This window comes from Salmo salar, chromosome 23 (assembly GCF_965601325.2).
Source record: "Salmo salar chromosome 23, fSalSal1, whole genome shotgun sequence".
Taxonomy (NCBI): Eukaryota; Metazoa; Chordata; class Actinopteri; order Salmoniformes; family Salmonidae; genus Salmo; species Salmo salar.
In genome coordinates, this window is record NC_138313.1 from 33,024,124 (window position 1) to 33,036,887 (window position 12,764).

At 42.0% G+C, this 12,764-nt stretch overlaps 1 protein-coding gene across 2 annotated transcripts in view; it reads left to right on the forward strand.

Moving 5' to 3' along the window:
* Positions 1-236: 236 nt before the first annotated feature.
* The window catches only part of LOC106584424 (single-stranded DNA-binding protein 3), a 117,963-nt gene continuing 105,435 nt past the window's right edge, over positions 237-12,764 (forward strand). The window contains exon 1 of one of the 2 annotated variants that reach the window (XM_014169743.3): positions 237-453. In XM_014169743.3, coding sequence (XP_014025218.1) covers positions 398-453 — 56 coding nt within the window. In that variant the 5' untranslated portion in view covers positions 237-397. The remainder of the gene's footprint in view (positions 454-12,764) is intronic. The other variant, XM_014169744.3, reaches the window with a different exon arrangement.

Sequence of the window (12,764 nt, forward strand, 5' to 3'; positions counted from 1 at the left end):
CCAGGGGGCGAGTTTGGGAAATGCTGGCCTAAATGGAGGACTTCAGTTTTTCCTATCTCAATTGCTTACATGTTTCTGAGGTCAGTAAACAAGAAGCGTGTGCGTTCCCCTTTAAGAAGCCCCCACCATTCCCTAGCGGAGGGAGTGTGAATGCATTCTCGAACAGCGGTTGAGGGGGAAAAAAATCCACCACCGGTCTGTTTCAAGTTCCCCCAATAGAAACTGTGCCTGATTTGTGGCCAATGTTGGAGATGTGAAAAAAAGGAGGAGGAGGAGGAGGGGGGAGGAGGAGGATAAGGAAAAACACTAAAGGGGTAGCTATGGAGATAGAACGTTTGGCTGGCTGCTTTCTTTGACAGGTGTTGAGTGGGGTAAAAGTCTTAAAACAGAATCCAGCATGTACGCTAAAGGTAAAGGAGCTGTCGTCCCTTCCGATAGCCAAGCGAGAGAAAAGTAAGTGAATTATGCACTATTTAAGAGTTTCACCTGGTTAAAAGGAATCTCCAACTTTCTAAACTATAGCTACCATAATGTATAGGTCTGTACATTACTCACTCGGTCTCCTGAGTGTTGTTTGCTCCCGCGGTGGTACGTCTCTAACTTTTTTTTTCTTCTTCTACTTTCTCGTTCTTTTAGAGGATATTTATTAAAACATGATCGCAACATTATCGCAATCAACCGAATAGTTGTTCATTTGGGGTTATAAATGTATCGCTGTCTAGAATGTAAATATCAAATATAGCGCCCATGCAGCGATTGCAAGAAATAACGTAATTGCTACTTCGAACAACGATTTTGTGCATGACATTCTATTTTAGAAGATATGGAATCTAAGTATGTTGTTTTTCTGTAAGCAGTTGAATGCAGCATGGACGCAGACTCACATATTGTTTGAATGTGCAAAGTTTTGAGAGACGAGTTTCTAGGGATTTTTAAAACGCAATCGACCCATACAGTAGGTTTACTAGATATCTTCTCTAGACGTCTTATTATAGATTTCTTCTTACTCCATTCGTGTTAATGAAGAATTTGTGCTGGACATCCCACCTGAGCAAATGAACAGAAGTTCTGACTTGACTGTTAAATAAACTTTAGTTACACCTACGTAAACTTGTAAGCGTGGTATATGTAAGCAATGCAGCCTAACACCAATGTTAAGAGGAGTGTTACTGTAAAATGTTTGAAAAGCCTTGGACTAACACTTACGAACAAAATAACCTCAATCCTTTTGAACTAATTTGTCCAAATATCAAAGTGTCTAATTTGTGAGGCTTTGAATATTAATAATGGCTATATCATAGTACAAGCTAAGCCTTTATCCTCTTTGGGGGAAGGCAAAGAAACTGCCATAACTTTTAAAGTGTCAAATTAACGATTTTGATTATAAGTGGAGGCACAGATTTTAACCAGTGCTTTGCATAAAGGCAACATCTTATGTACTTTGTTGCTTTCTATGCGACACAAGCTATTGTGTTGTGATCCTGATATGGTCATCACTTTGTTACATATTTAGCCTGCACACATGATGTAACGATGACTGTCACAACTATGAACCGAGTTTGTTGTCCCAAGATCACAAAGATAATGTGGAGACGTCGATCAAGGCACCTGGATAGCAGTGCTTCTCATGTTGCTTTTTTTCTCCTGCATGAATAAATACAGTACGTTTATCATGGAGAAACAGTACCTCATTTCAAACTCTCCTATGTAGGCTTTTGATGCTTATCCAGATGTTTGTATTTTGTTTAAAATACAGTACCAGTCAAGTTTGGACACACCTACTCATTCAAGGGGTTTTCTTTATTTTACTATTTTCTACATTGTAGAATAATAGTAAAGGCATCAAAACTATGAAATAACACATATGGAATCATGTAGTAACCCAAAAGGTTTTAAACAAATAAAAATATATTTTATATTCTTCAAAGTAGCCACCCTTTGTCTTGATGACAGCTTTGCATGCTCTTGGCATTCTCTCAACAAGCTTCATGAGGTAGTCACCTGGAATGCATTTAAATTAACGGGTGTGCCTTGTAAAAAGTCAATTTATGGAATTTCTTTCCTTCTTAATGCGTTTGAGCAATCAGTTGTGTTGTGACAAGGTAGGGGAGGTATACAGAAGATAGCCCTATTTGATAAAATACCAAGTCCATATTATGGCAAGAACAGCTCAAATAAGCAAAGAGAAACAACAATCCATCATTACTTTAAGACATGAGGGTCAGTCAATCTGGAAAATTTCAAGAACTCTGAGAGTTTCTTCAAATGCAGTCGCAAAAACCATCAAACATTATGATGAAACTGTCTCTGAGGACCGCTACAGGATAGGAAGACCCAGAGTTACCTCTGCTGCAGATAATAAGTTCATTAGAGTTACCAGCCTCAGAAATTGCAGCCCAAATAAATGCTTCACAGAGTTCATGTAACAGACACATCTCAACATCAACTGTTCAGAGGAGACTGCGTGAATCAGGCCTTCATGGTCGAATTGCTGCGAAGACACCACTACTAAAGGTCATCAATAAGAAGAGATTTGCTTGGCCAAGAAACACGAGCAATGGACATTAGACCAGTGGAAATCTGTCCTTTGGTCTGATGAGTCTTAATTTGATATTTTTGGTTCCAACTGCCTTTTCTTTGTGAGACGCAGAGTAGGTGAACGGATGACCTCTGCATGTGTGGTTCCCTCCATGAAGGAGGTGTGATGGTGTGGGGGTGCTTTGCTGGTGACACTGTCCTCCAGGCTGTGTAAGGCCTATTTGACCTAGAAGTAGAGTGATGGAGGGCTGCATCAGATGACCTGGCCTCCACAATCACCCGACCTCAACCCAGTTGAGATGGTTTGGGATGAGTTGGATTGCAGAGAAAAGGAAAAGCAGCCAACAAGTGCTGAGCATATGTGGGAACTCTTTCAAACTTTTGGAAAAGCATTCCAGGTGAAGCTGGTTGAGAGAATGCCAAGAGTGTGCAAAACTGTCATCAAGGCAAAGGGTGGCTACTTTGAAGAATATAAAATAGATTTTGATTTGTTTAACACTTTTGTTGGTTACTACATTAATCCATATGTGTTATTTCATAGTTTTGATGTCATCACTATTATTCTACAATGTAAAAAGAATAGTAAAATAAATAAAAACCCTTGATTGAGTAGGTGTGTCCAAACTTTTGACTGGTACTGTATATTATGTAGCAACAGTGGGCAGTGTTCCTTCAAAAAACATTCCAACTTACTTGTCGAAGTTGCCTTCATCCTATGGCTGACTGTGTGGGGATCATGATGATGAGGATTACTTGTAGACTTTCCTGCGTTAAAATTCACATTAGGAAATCAGTCAATTGAAACCAATTAGAATTAATTTCCCCCCCACTAAAGGGCCTTTTTACAGACAGATACTCCTCAGCACCCCCCTTGGGCTGGCGTGGTTACACGTGGTCTGCGGTTTTGAGGCCAGTTGGACATTGTGCCAAATTCTCTAACATGACGTTGGTGGTGGCTTATGGTAGAAAAATGATCATTACATCTCTGGCAACAGCTCTGGTGGACATTCCTGCAGTCAGCATGCCAATTGCATGCTCCCTCAACTTGAGACATCTATGGCATTGTGTTGTGACAAAACTGCACATTTTAGTTACCTTTTATTGTCCCCAGCACAAGGTGCATCTGTGTAATGATCATGCTGTTTAATTAGTTTCTTGATATGCCACACCTGTTAGGTGGATGGATTATCTTGGCAAAGGAGAAATGCTTACGAACAGGGATGTAAACAAATGTGTGTACAAAGTTTGAGAGATATTAGCTTTTCGTGTTTATGGAACATTTCTGGGATCTTTTATTTCAGCTCATGAAACATTGGACCAACACTTTCATTGTTGGGTTTATTTTTGTTCAGTGCCTAAGGAAAGTATTAAGATCCCGTGACTTTTCCTGCATTTTGTTACATTACAGCCTTATTCTAAAATGTATTAAATCGTTTTTTTCCATCAATCTACACACAATACCTCATAATGACGAAGCAAAAACAGGTGTTTAGAATTTTTAATAGGTAATATTTTTTAATTTTTTTTAAACACTGAAATATTACACAAGTATTCAGAACCTTTACTCAGTATTTTGTTGAAGCACCTTTGGCAGTGATTACAGCCTCGAGTCTTCTTTGATTTGACGCTACAAGCTTGGCACACCTGTATTTGGGGAGTTTCTCCCATTGTTCTCTGCAGATCCTCTCAAGCTCTGTCAGGTTGGATGGGGAGCGTTGCTGCACAGCTATTTTCAGGTCTCTCCAGAGATGTTTGATTGGGTTCAAGTCCGGGCTCTGGCTGGGCCACTCAAGGACATTCAGAGACTTGTCCCAAATACACTCCTGCATTGTCTTGGTTGTCTGATGTCTTGAGAACTCAAGCAGGTTTTCATCAAGGATTTCTCTCTGTACTTTGCTCCATTCATTGCCTTGATCCTGACTAGTCTCCCAGTCCCTGCCACTGAAAAACATCTGCACAACATGATGCTTTCACCACCATGCTTCACAGTGCCAGGTTTCTTCCAGACGTGATGATTTGCATTCAGGCCAAAGAGTTCAATTTTGGTTTCATCAGACCAGAGAATGTTGTTTTTAGTCTTTAGGTGCCTTTTGGCAAACTCCAAGCGGTCTGTCATGTGCCTTTTACTGAGGAGTGGCTTCCATCTGGCCACTTTACCATAAAGGCCTGATTGGTGGAGTGTCCTTCTGGAAGGTTCTCATCTCCACAGAGGAGGAACTCTAGAGCTCTGTCAAGAGTGGCCATCATGTTCTTGGTCACCTCCCTGACCAAGAATAATGAAGGCCATTGTGTTCTTGGGGACCTTCAATGCTGCTGAAATGTTTTGGTACGCTTCCTCAGATCTGTGCCTCGACACAATCCTGTCTCAGAGCTCTGTGGACAATTCCTTCGACCTAATGGCTTGGTTTTTGCTCTGACATGCACTGTCAACTGTGGGACCTTATATAGACAGGTGTGGGCCTTTCCAAATCATATTCAATCAATTGAATTTACCACAGGTGGACTCCAATGAAGTTGTAGAAACATCTCAAGGATGATTAATGGAAACAGGATGCACCTGAGCTCGATTTAGAGTCTCATAGCAAAGGGTCTGAATAGGGTGTGTTTATTTTTAATACATTTGCAAACATTTAAAAAACCTGGGGGGTATAGTGTGTAGATTGATGAGGGACAAAATGTATTTAATACATTTTAGAATAAGACTGTAATGTAACAAAATGTGTAAAAATGGCAGGGGTCTGAATACTTTCCGAATGCACTGTACATACTATGAGATTGGAATGCTACTGTGAAAATTATGATAATGCTCTTTTAGTATAAGAGCTGTTTGAAAAGACTGCCTAAAATGTTTTTGCATTGGTATTATGGGGTAATGCGTGTAGATTGCAGAGTTTATTTATTATTATTATTATTTTTAATCCATTTTATAATAAGGCTGTAACGTAACAAAATGTTAAAGTCAAGAAGTCTGAATACTTTCCGAAGGCACTGTAGATACACTTGTCCCGTATGTCCTTTGTCTTGTTGTATATTCCACTCCACACATTTTCCCTAACAAGGAAAATTCAGTTATTTGATTGATTGTCATCAGTTTAAGCATTGAACCTTCTGACAGACACCGCTGCATGCTTGTTGGGTGTCTGTGTGTGAGTCAGGTAAGTAGCTGATGGCCAGAGTGAAGATTCAATGCCATTATCACCTAACTAATGACTCTGCCATGCACTGTAAGACAAACGCTTGTTTCACTCTCTTTACACTATTGTTATTCATGATGCTGTCCATGTTGTCTGAAGGCTTGTTAGATTAACTCCTACTTAATTTGGAAATTGAAATGAAAAACCCATATGGTCTCTTTGTGCAGGTAGTCCAATTTTTGGCACAGCGAAGGGGAGACTGGAGAGTCAAGGTGTCTAGTGTATATAACCACTAGTAGAGAAGATTCAAGTTCTAAAAAGTGCACCACGGATGGAAATGGTATAATGGCTTATAAAAGCATTGGAGGAATCTAGGAGTTTGTTGACAGAATTACTGACATGTTAAAATTAGGGTTGTCAAATGATTAAAATAATTAATCAAGGTGGTGGCATTTAGTTAATTGCAAATTCAAATTTGGTCCTAAAGAAAGATTTTTCCAGTTAAAAAGTACCTAATTGAGTTACAGGCATACTGTGCTTTGATTGTAAGGGACGGAAACAATTATATTCATCAGAATGGTTAAATATCATTTTCACCATAAACAACACAAAAGTCATTGTAACATACAGCTAGCTATATAAGTAGGCCTACTTCCTCTTATCAATGTTCTTGAAGTTTAACACTCACTCACTCACTCACTCACTCACTCACTCACTCACTCACTCACTCACTCACTCACTCACTCACTCACTCACTCACTCACTCACTCACTCACTCACACAGGTCTACACATTCTCCCTCCCTCCCAGACTGTTTCACTTACTGCTGCTTCACACACATCCTCTCACACACATACACACAATCTTACACACCCCATTCTTGCATATGCAGCCTACCTTTTGAAGCATCTCTTTGAGTAGCCTATTCCTTTTCAGTTCTTCCTGTGCCATCCAAATTTGTGCATAGCCTAGTCAGTGGTCAAGTTATCAGGTTGCTGGCTAGGTAACATGACTAGCTAGCTAAACAATGTTTGTTATCAAACCAACAAATATTGGCTTGAGTAGTTTAAAACATGTCTGCGACATTAGCACGAATCCACGGCAGAAAGAAAAACCATAGTTCTGGTAATATTGGGTGTAACTTTTACATGATTTTGTCTAGAGGCATACCACAGATAAAACAATGAGACTGATTTTTCACCGGATGTAGAAATGTGAATCATCCGCTTGGCGTTTCCACTCACTACCAAATATGATGGTGAGAGGAAGCCCACTGGCCGGCAGTGGGAGAAGATGGAATGAGATTTTAATTTTGGCTGACAAATTTTCTCATCGATGAAACATTTGATCTCAATACAGTTTTCTGTTCCCCAAACTAAAACCTGTAATGAAAAGAGTGGAATAAGTTTTGTAGAATTGACCCTTTGCCAAAGTTGTGAAAAATGGCATTGTTTAGGAGTGCAAAGGCGAATGAGTTATTGCACACACGCACTTCAGAGGTATGCGTTAGCTAACAGAAATATGCATTCTAGAACACGCCAGTAGGATCTCACTAGCTTGTGCTTGGCTCTGCCCGTCACCTTGCTTGTTCGGCCCACTATGAAACATTTGTTCCCATTGGAAACGACAGACTACAGCCCATCTTGGGTTAGTTCTAAAAATCTTTGGGCACTGTCTTCAGCGATGTAAAGACGCAAGCATTGACTATAGCTGTGTTCCGTGTTGTGTTCTGCACTTAAGTGTCTGTGTGGAAATACATGCACTTAAAATGTTCTGTGCGGTGAAGAAATGGAGACGCCGATAAACATGTAACTTTGAAAGTCCTAGATTGAGGGATGGTGTCATTCAAGAAAGTGCTTGTGTACTTGAGGAAGAGGCCGATGCCTGTGGAACAAGAACGCTGTGCCCTTGTGACGAGAGGAATTAATTACACCTCACACTCACTCTTTCTGCATTGATTTAATTTGATTTTAACTGAGGTTTAAATAGAGGCTCCAACATTAATATGACCTGTTTGTTAATTACAACTCTTGAAATGTGCTGAGAAACCCGCCATCACAGGGCCCTTCCATTGGATGAATAAAATCTATGTTTTTCATCATGAAAGCTGGTAGTGCTTGACCCTGTCACACATGTTATAGTCTATTCTTCTATGCATACACTATAGTTATAGGATAGGCCTGTAAGACATTTTTATCATATTTAATGTAATTGAATATGTTGAATAAAGTGTGTCTCAAGTGTGAAGATGAATTTGTTTCTTTACATCCACACCCTCCCCTCAACGCCCCTATATTTGTATTTAGTTCTTGAGGTCTGAATGCACGGTTTTTGATTTGACACAGATGGTACTGCCGTCTGCGTTTTGGCCTTTTGACAGACAAAGAACCACATACTCACGCACGCAAAAACACGGCACTATTTTGTAAAGAACCTCTGATTTCCTCTGCTTTGCTGGGAAGAATTATGCTCGTATTCAGAGGTGTTAGCAGTCAATTAATTTAGCTTTTTGTTAGATGCTATTCATGCATCCGCACATATTTGTTTTCTCACTTGAAATAAGTGAGACAGTATAAATATTGAGGCTACGTGCATTAAGTCAGTAATGGGGTTGGTCACAGCACAAACTTATGAAGTGCATGTGTGTATGCTGTTTATTACACTGGCTCCCATTATTATAGAAATGTTATAGAAACATGATACACTACGTGACAAAAGTATGTGGACACCTGCTCGTCGAACATCTCATTCCAAAATCATCGGCATTAATATGGAGTTGGTCCCCCTTTGCTGCTATAACAGCCTCCACTCTTCTGTGAAGGCTTTCCACTAGATGTTGGAACATCGCTGAGGGGACTTGCTACCATTCAGCCATAAGAGCATTAGTGAGGTCGGGCACTGATGTTGGGTGATTAGGCCTAGCTCGCAGCCGACCTTCCAATTCATCCCAAAGGTGTTTGATGAGATTGAGGTCAGGGTTCTGTGCAGGCCAGTCAAGTTCTTCCACACCGATCTCAACAAACCAATTCTGTATGGACCTCGATTTGTGTACGAGGACATTGTCATGCTGAAACAGAAAGGGCCTTCCCCAAACTGTTGCCACAAAGTTGGAAGCACAGAATTGTCTAGAATGTCATTGTATGCTGTAGCATTAATATTTCCCTTCACTGGAACTAAGGGGCCTAATCCAAACCATGAAAAACAGCCCCAGACCATTATTCCTCCTCCACCAAACGTTACAGTTAGCACTATGCATTGGGGCAGGTAGCGCTCTCCTGGCATCCGCCAAACCCAGATTCGTCCGTCGGATTGCCAGAGGGTGAAGCGTGATTAATCACTCCAGAGAACACATTTCCACTGCTCCGAGAGTCCAATGGTGGTGAGCTTTACACCACTCGAGCCGACGCTTGGCATTGCACATGGTGATCTTAGGCTTGTGTGCGGCTGTTCGGCCATGGAAACCCATTTCAAGAAGCTCCCGACGAACAGTTCCTTTGCTGACGTTGCTTCCAGAGGCAGTTTGGAACTCTGTAGTGAGTGTTGTCTGTCCTCGGTTGCAATCTTTACACGCTACGCTCTTCAGCACTCAGCAGGTCCGTTCTCGAGCCATTGTTGCTCCTAGATCTTTCTACTTCACAATAACAGCACTTATAGTTGACCGGGGCATCTCTAGCAGGGCAGAAATTTGACGAACTGACTTGTTGGAAATGTGGCATCCTATAACGGTGCCACGTTGAGTCACCTGAGCTCCTCAGTAAGGCCATTCTACTGCCAATGTTTGTCTATGGTGATTGCATGGCTGTGTGCTCGATGTTTATACACCTGTCAGCAGCTGGTGTGGCTGAAATGGCCAAATCCACTCATTTGAAGGGATGTCCACATACTTTGTGTATATTTAGTGTACCTTTTTGTTTTTATGTAGCTAATTAATTATTACCTATAGACAGTGTACTGTAGTAGTAACTGTATTATTAACTTTTAACAATACCTATTAACTGCTTATTCCATGTATAAACCCTGTCTATTTGTATTCTGTTAGTTTTGTTCTGTGTGAAAGAATACCGTCTTAATGTATCAATTGCCACAAAATTAAGACTTTCAGGTTAGAATACAATGTCATCCTTTCAAGCAGAGCATGTCCATAGTTGTAAAGTCAATTGAGCTGCAGGCTAGCTCCTCCTGGTAAAGAAACCGATGACTTTGGCAATGGGAATCCAGCTCATTGTGTGTGTGTGTGTGTGTGTGTGTGTGTGGATTAACCCATGCTGATTTAAGCCATGCGTGTTTACAGTCTTTTGACACTATTTTGTGATGGCAAAAAAATGACCGCCAATGTAGGAAATGTTAGTTCTTAGGCTACCTGTTTATGGGATGGAACTCTAACATATTGGGAATGAAGTGCCTTGTCTACTCCTCCTCTGTTTACAAAACATGTCATTACACATCAAATCAAATTGTATTTGTCACATGTGCTGAATACAACAGGTGTACACCTTACAGTGTAATGCTTACTTACAAGCCCTTAATAACCAACAATGCAGTATAAGAAATAGTTAAAATATTTACTGAATAAATGTAAGTAAAAAATAAAGTAACACAATAAGATGACATAACAATAATGAGGCTATGTACATGGGGTACCGGTACAGAGTCAATGTGCAGGGGTACAGGTTAGTCAAGGTAGTTTGTACATGTAGGTTGGGGTAAAGTGACTTTGCAGAGATAATAAACAGCAAGTAGCAGCAGTGTAAAAACAAAGGGGGGGGGGGGTCAATGTAAATTGTCCGGGTGGCCATTTGATTAATTGTTCAGCAGTCTTATGGCTTGGGGATAGAGCCTTTTGGACTTGCCGTGCGGGAGCAGAGAGAAAAGTCTATGACTTGGGTGACTGGAGTCTTTGACAATTTTGTGGGGCCTTCCTATGACACCGCCTAGTATATAGGTCCTGGATGGCAGGAAGCTTGGCCCCAGTCATGTATTGGGCCGTACGCACTACCCTCTGTAGCGCCTTACGGTCGGATGCCAAGCAGTTGCCATACCAGGCGGTGATGAAACCGGTCAGGATGCTCTCGATGGTGCAGCTGTAGAATATTTTGAGGATCTGGGTACCCATGCCAAATCTTTTCAGTCTCCTGGGGGGGAAAAGGTGTTTTTGGTGTGTTTGGACCATGATAGTTTGTTGGTGATGTCGACACCAAGGAACTTAACTCTCGACCCACTCCACTACAGCCCCATTGATGTTAATGGGGGCCAGTTTGGCCTTCCTTTTCCTGTAGTCCACGATAATTTCCTTTCTTGCTCACATTGAGGGAGAGGTTGTTGTCCTGGCCTCTGACCTCCCTATAGGCTGTCTCATCGTTGTCGGTGATCAGGCCTACCACTGTTGTGTTGTCAGCAAACTTAATGATAGTGTTGGAGTTGTGCTTGGCCACGCAGTTGTGGGTGAACAGGGAGTACAGGAGGGGACTATGCACGCACCCCTGAGGGGCACCGGTGTTGAGGATAAGCGTCGCAGATGTGTTGTTGCTTACCACCTGGGGGCGGCCCGTCAGGAAGTCCAGGATCTTGTTGCAGAGGGAGGTGTTTAGTCCCAGGGCCCTTAGCTTAGTGATGAGCTTTGGTGTTGAACACTATGGTGTTGAACGCTGAGCTGTAGTCAATGAACAGCTTTCTCACATAGGTGTTCCTTTTGTACAGGTGGGAAAGGGCAGTGTGGAGTGCGATTTGAGATTGCGTCATCTGTGGATCTGTTGGGGCGGTATGCAAATTGGAGTGGGTTTAGGGTTTTCGGGATGATGGTGTTGTGAGCCATGGCCAGCCTTTCAAAGCACTTTATTGCCGACGTGAGTGCTACAGGGCAGTAGTCATTTAGGCAGGTTATCTTCGCTTTGTTGGGCACAGGGACTATGGTGGTCTCCTTGAAATGTGGGTATTACAGACTCGGTCAGGGAGAGGTTGAAAATGTCAGTGAAGAAATGTGTCAGTTGATCCGTGCATGTGCTGAGTACACGCCCTGGTAATCTGTCTGTCTGGCCCAGCGGCCTTGTGAATGTTGACCTGTTTTAAAGGTCCTGCTATCATCGGCTATGGAGAGTGTGATCACACAGTTATCCGGAACAGCTGGTGCTGTCATGCATGCTTTAGTGTTGCATGCCTCGCAGCGAGCATAAAAGGCATTTAGCTCATCTGGTAGGCTTGCGTCAGTGGGCAGCTGGCGGCTGGGTTTCCCTTTGTCCATAATAGTTTGCAAGCCCTGCCACAGCCGACAAGCATCCGAGCCGGTGTAGTAGGATTCAATCTTAGTCCTGTATTGACGCTTTGCCTGTTTGATGGTTCGTCTGAGGGCATAGCGAGATTTCTTACAAGCGTCTGGATTAGTGTCATGCTCCTTGAAAGCGGCAACTCTAGTCTTTAGCTCGACGCAGTTGTTGCCGGTAATCCAAGGCTTCTGGTTGGGATATATACGTACTGTCACTGTGGGGACGATGTCGTCAATGCACTTATTGATGAAGCCGGTGACTGAGGTGGTATACTCCTCAATGCCATTGGATGAATCATGGAACATATTCCAGTCTGTGCTAGCAAAACAGTCCTGTAGCATCCGCGTCATCTGACCACTTCCATATTGAGCGAGTCACTGGTACTTCCTGCTTTAGTTTTTGCTTGTAAGCAAGAATCAAGAGGATAGAATTATGGTCAGATTTGCCAAATGAAGGGCGTGGGAGAGCTTTCTATGCGTCTCTGTGTGTGGAGTTTTTTTCGTTTTTCAACCTCTGGTTTTACATGTGACATGCTGGTAGAAATGAGGTAAAACGGATTTAAGTTTGCCTGTATTAAAGTCCCCGGCCACTTGGAGCGCCGCTTCTGAATGAGCATTTTCTTGTTTGTTTATCAACTTATACAGCTCGTTGGGTGCAGTCTTAGTGCCAGCATCGGTTTGTGGTGGTAAATAGACGGCTACGAATAATATAGATGAGAACTCTCTTGGTAGATAGTGTGGTCTACAACTTATCATGAGGTACTCTACCTCAAGCAAGCAATTCCTAGAGACTTCTTTAATATTAGACATCGCACATCAGCTGTTATTGACAA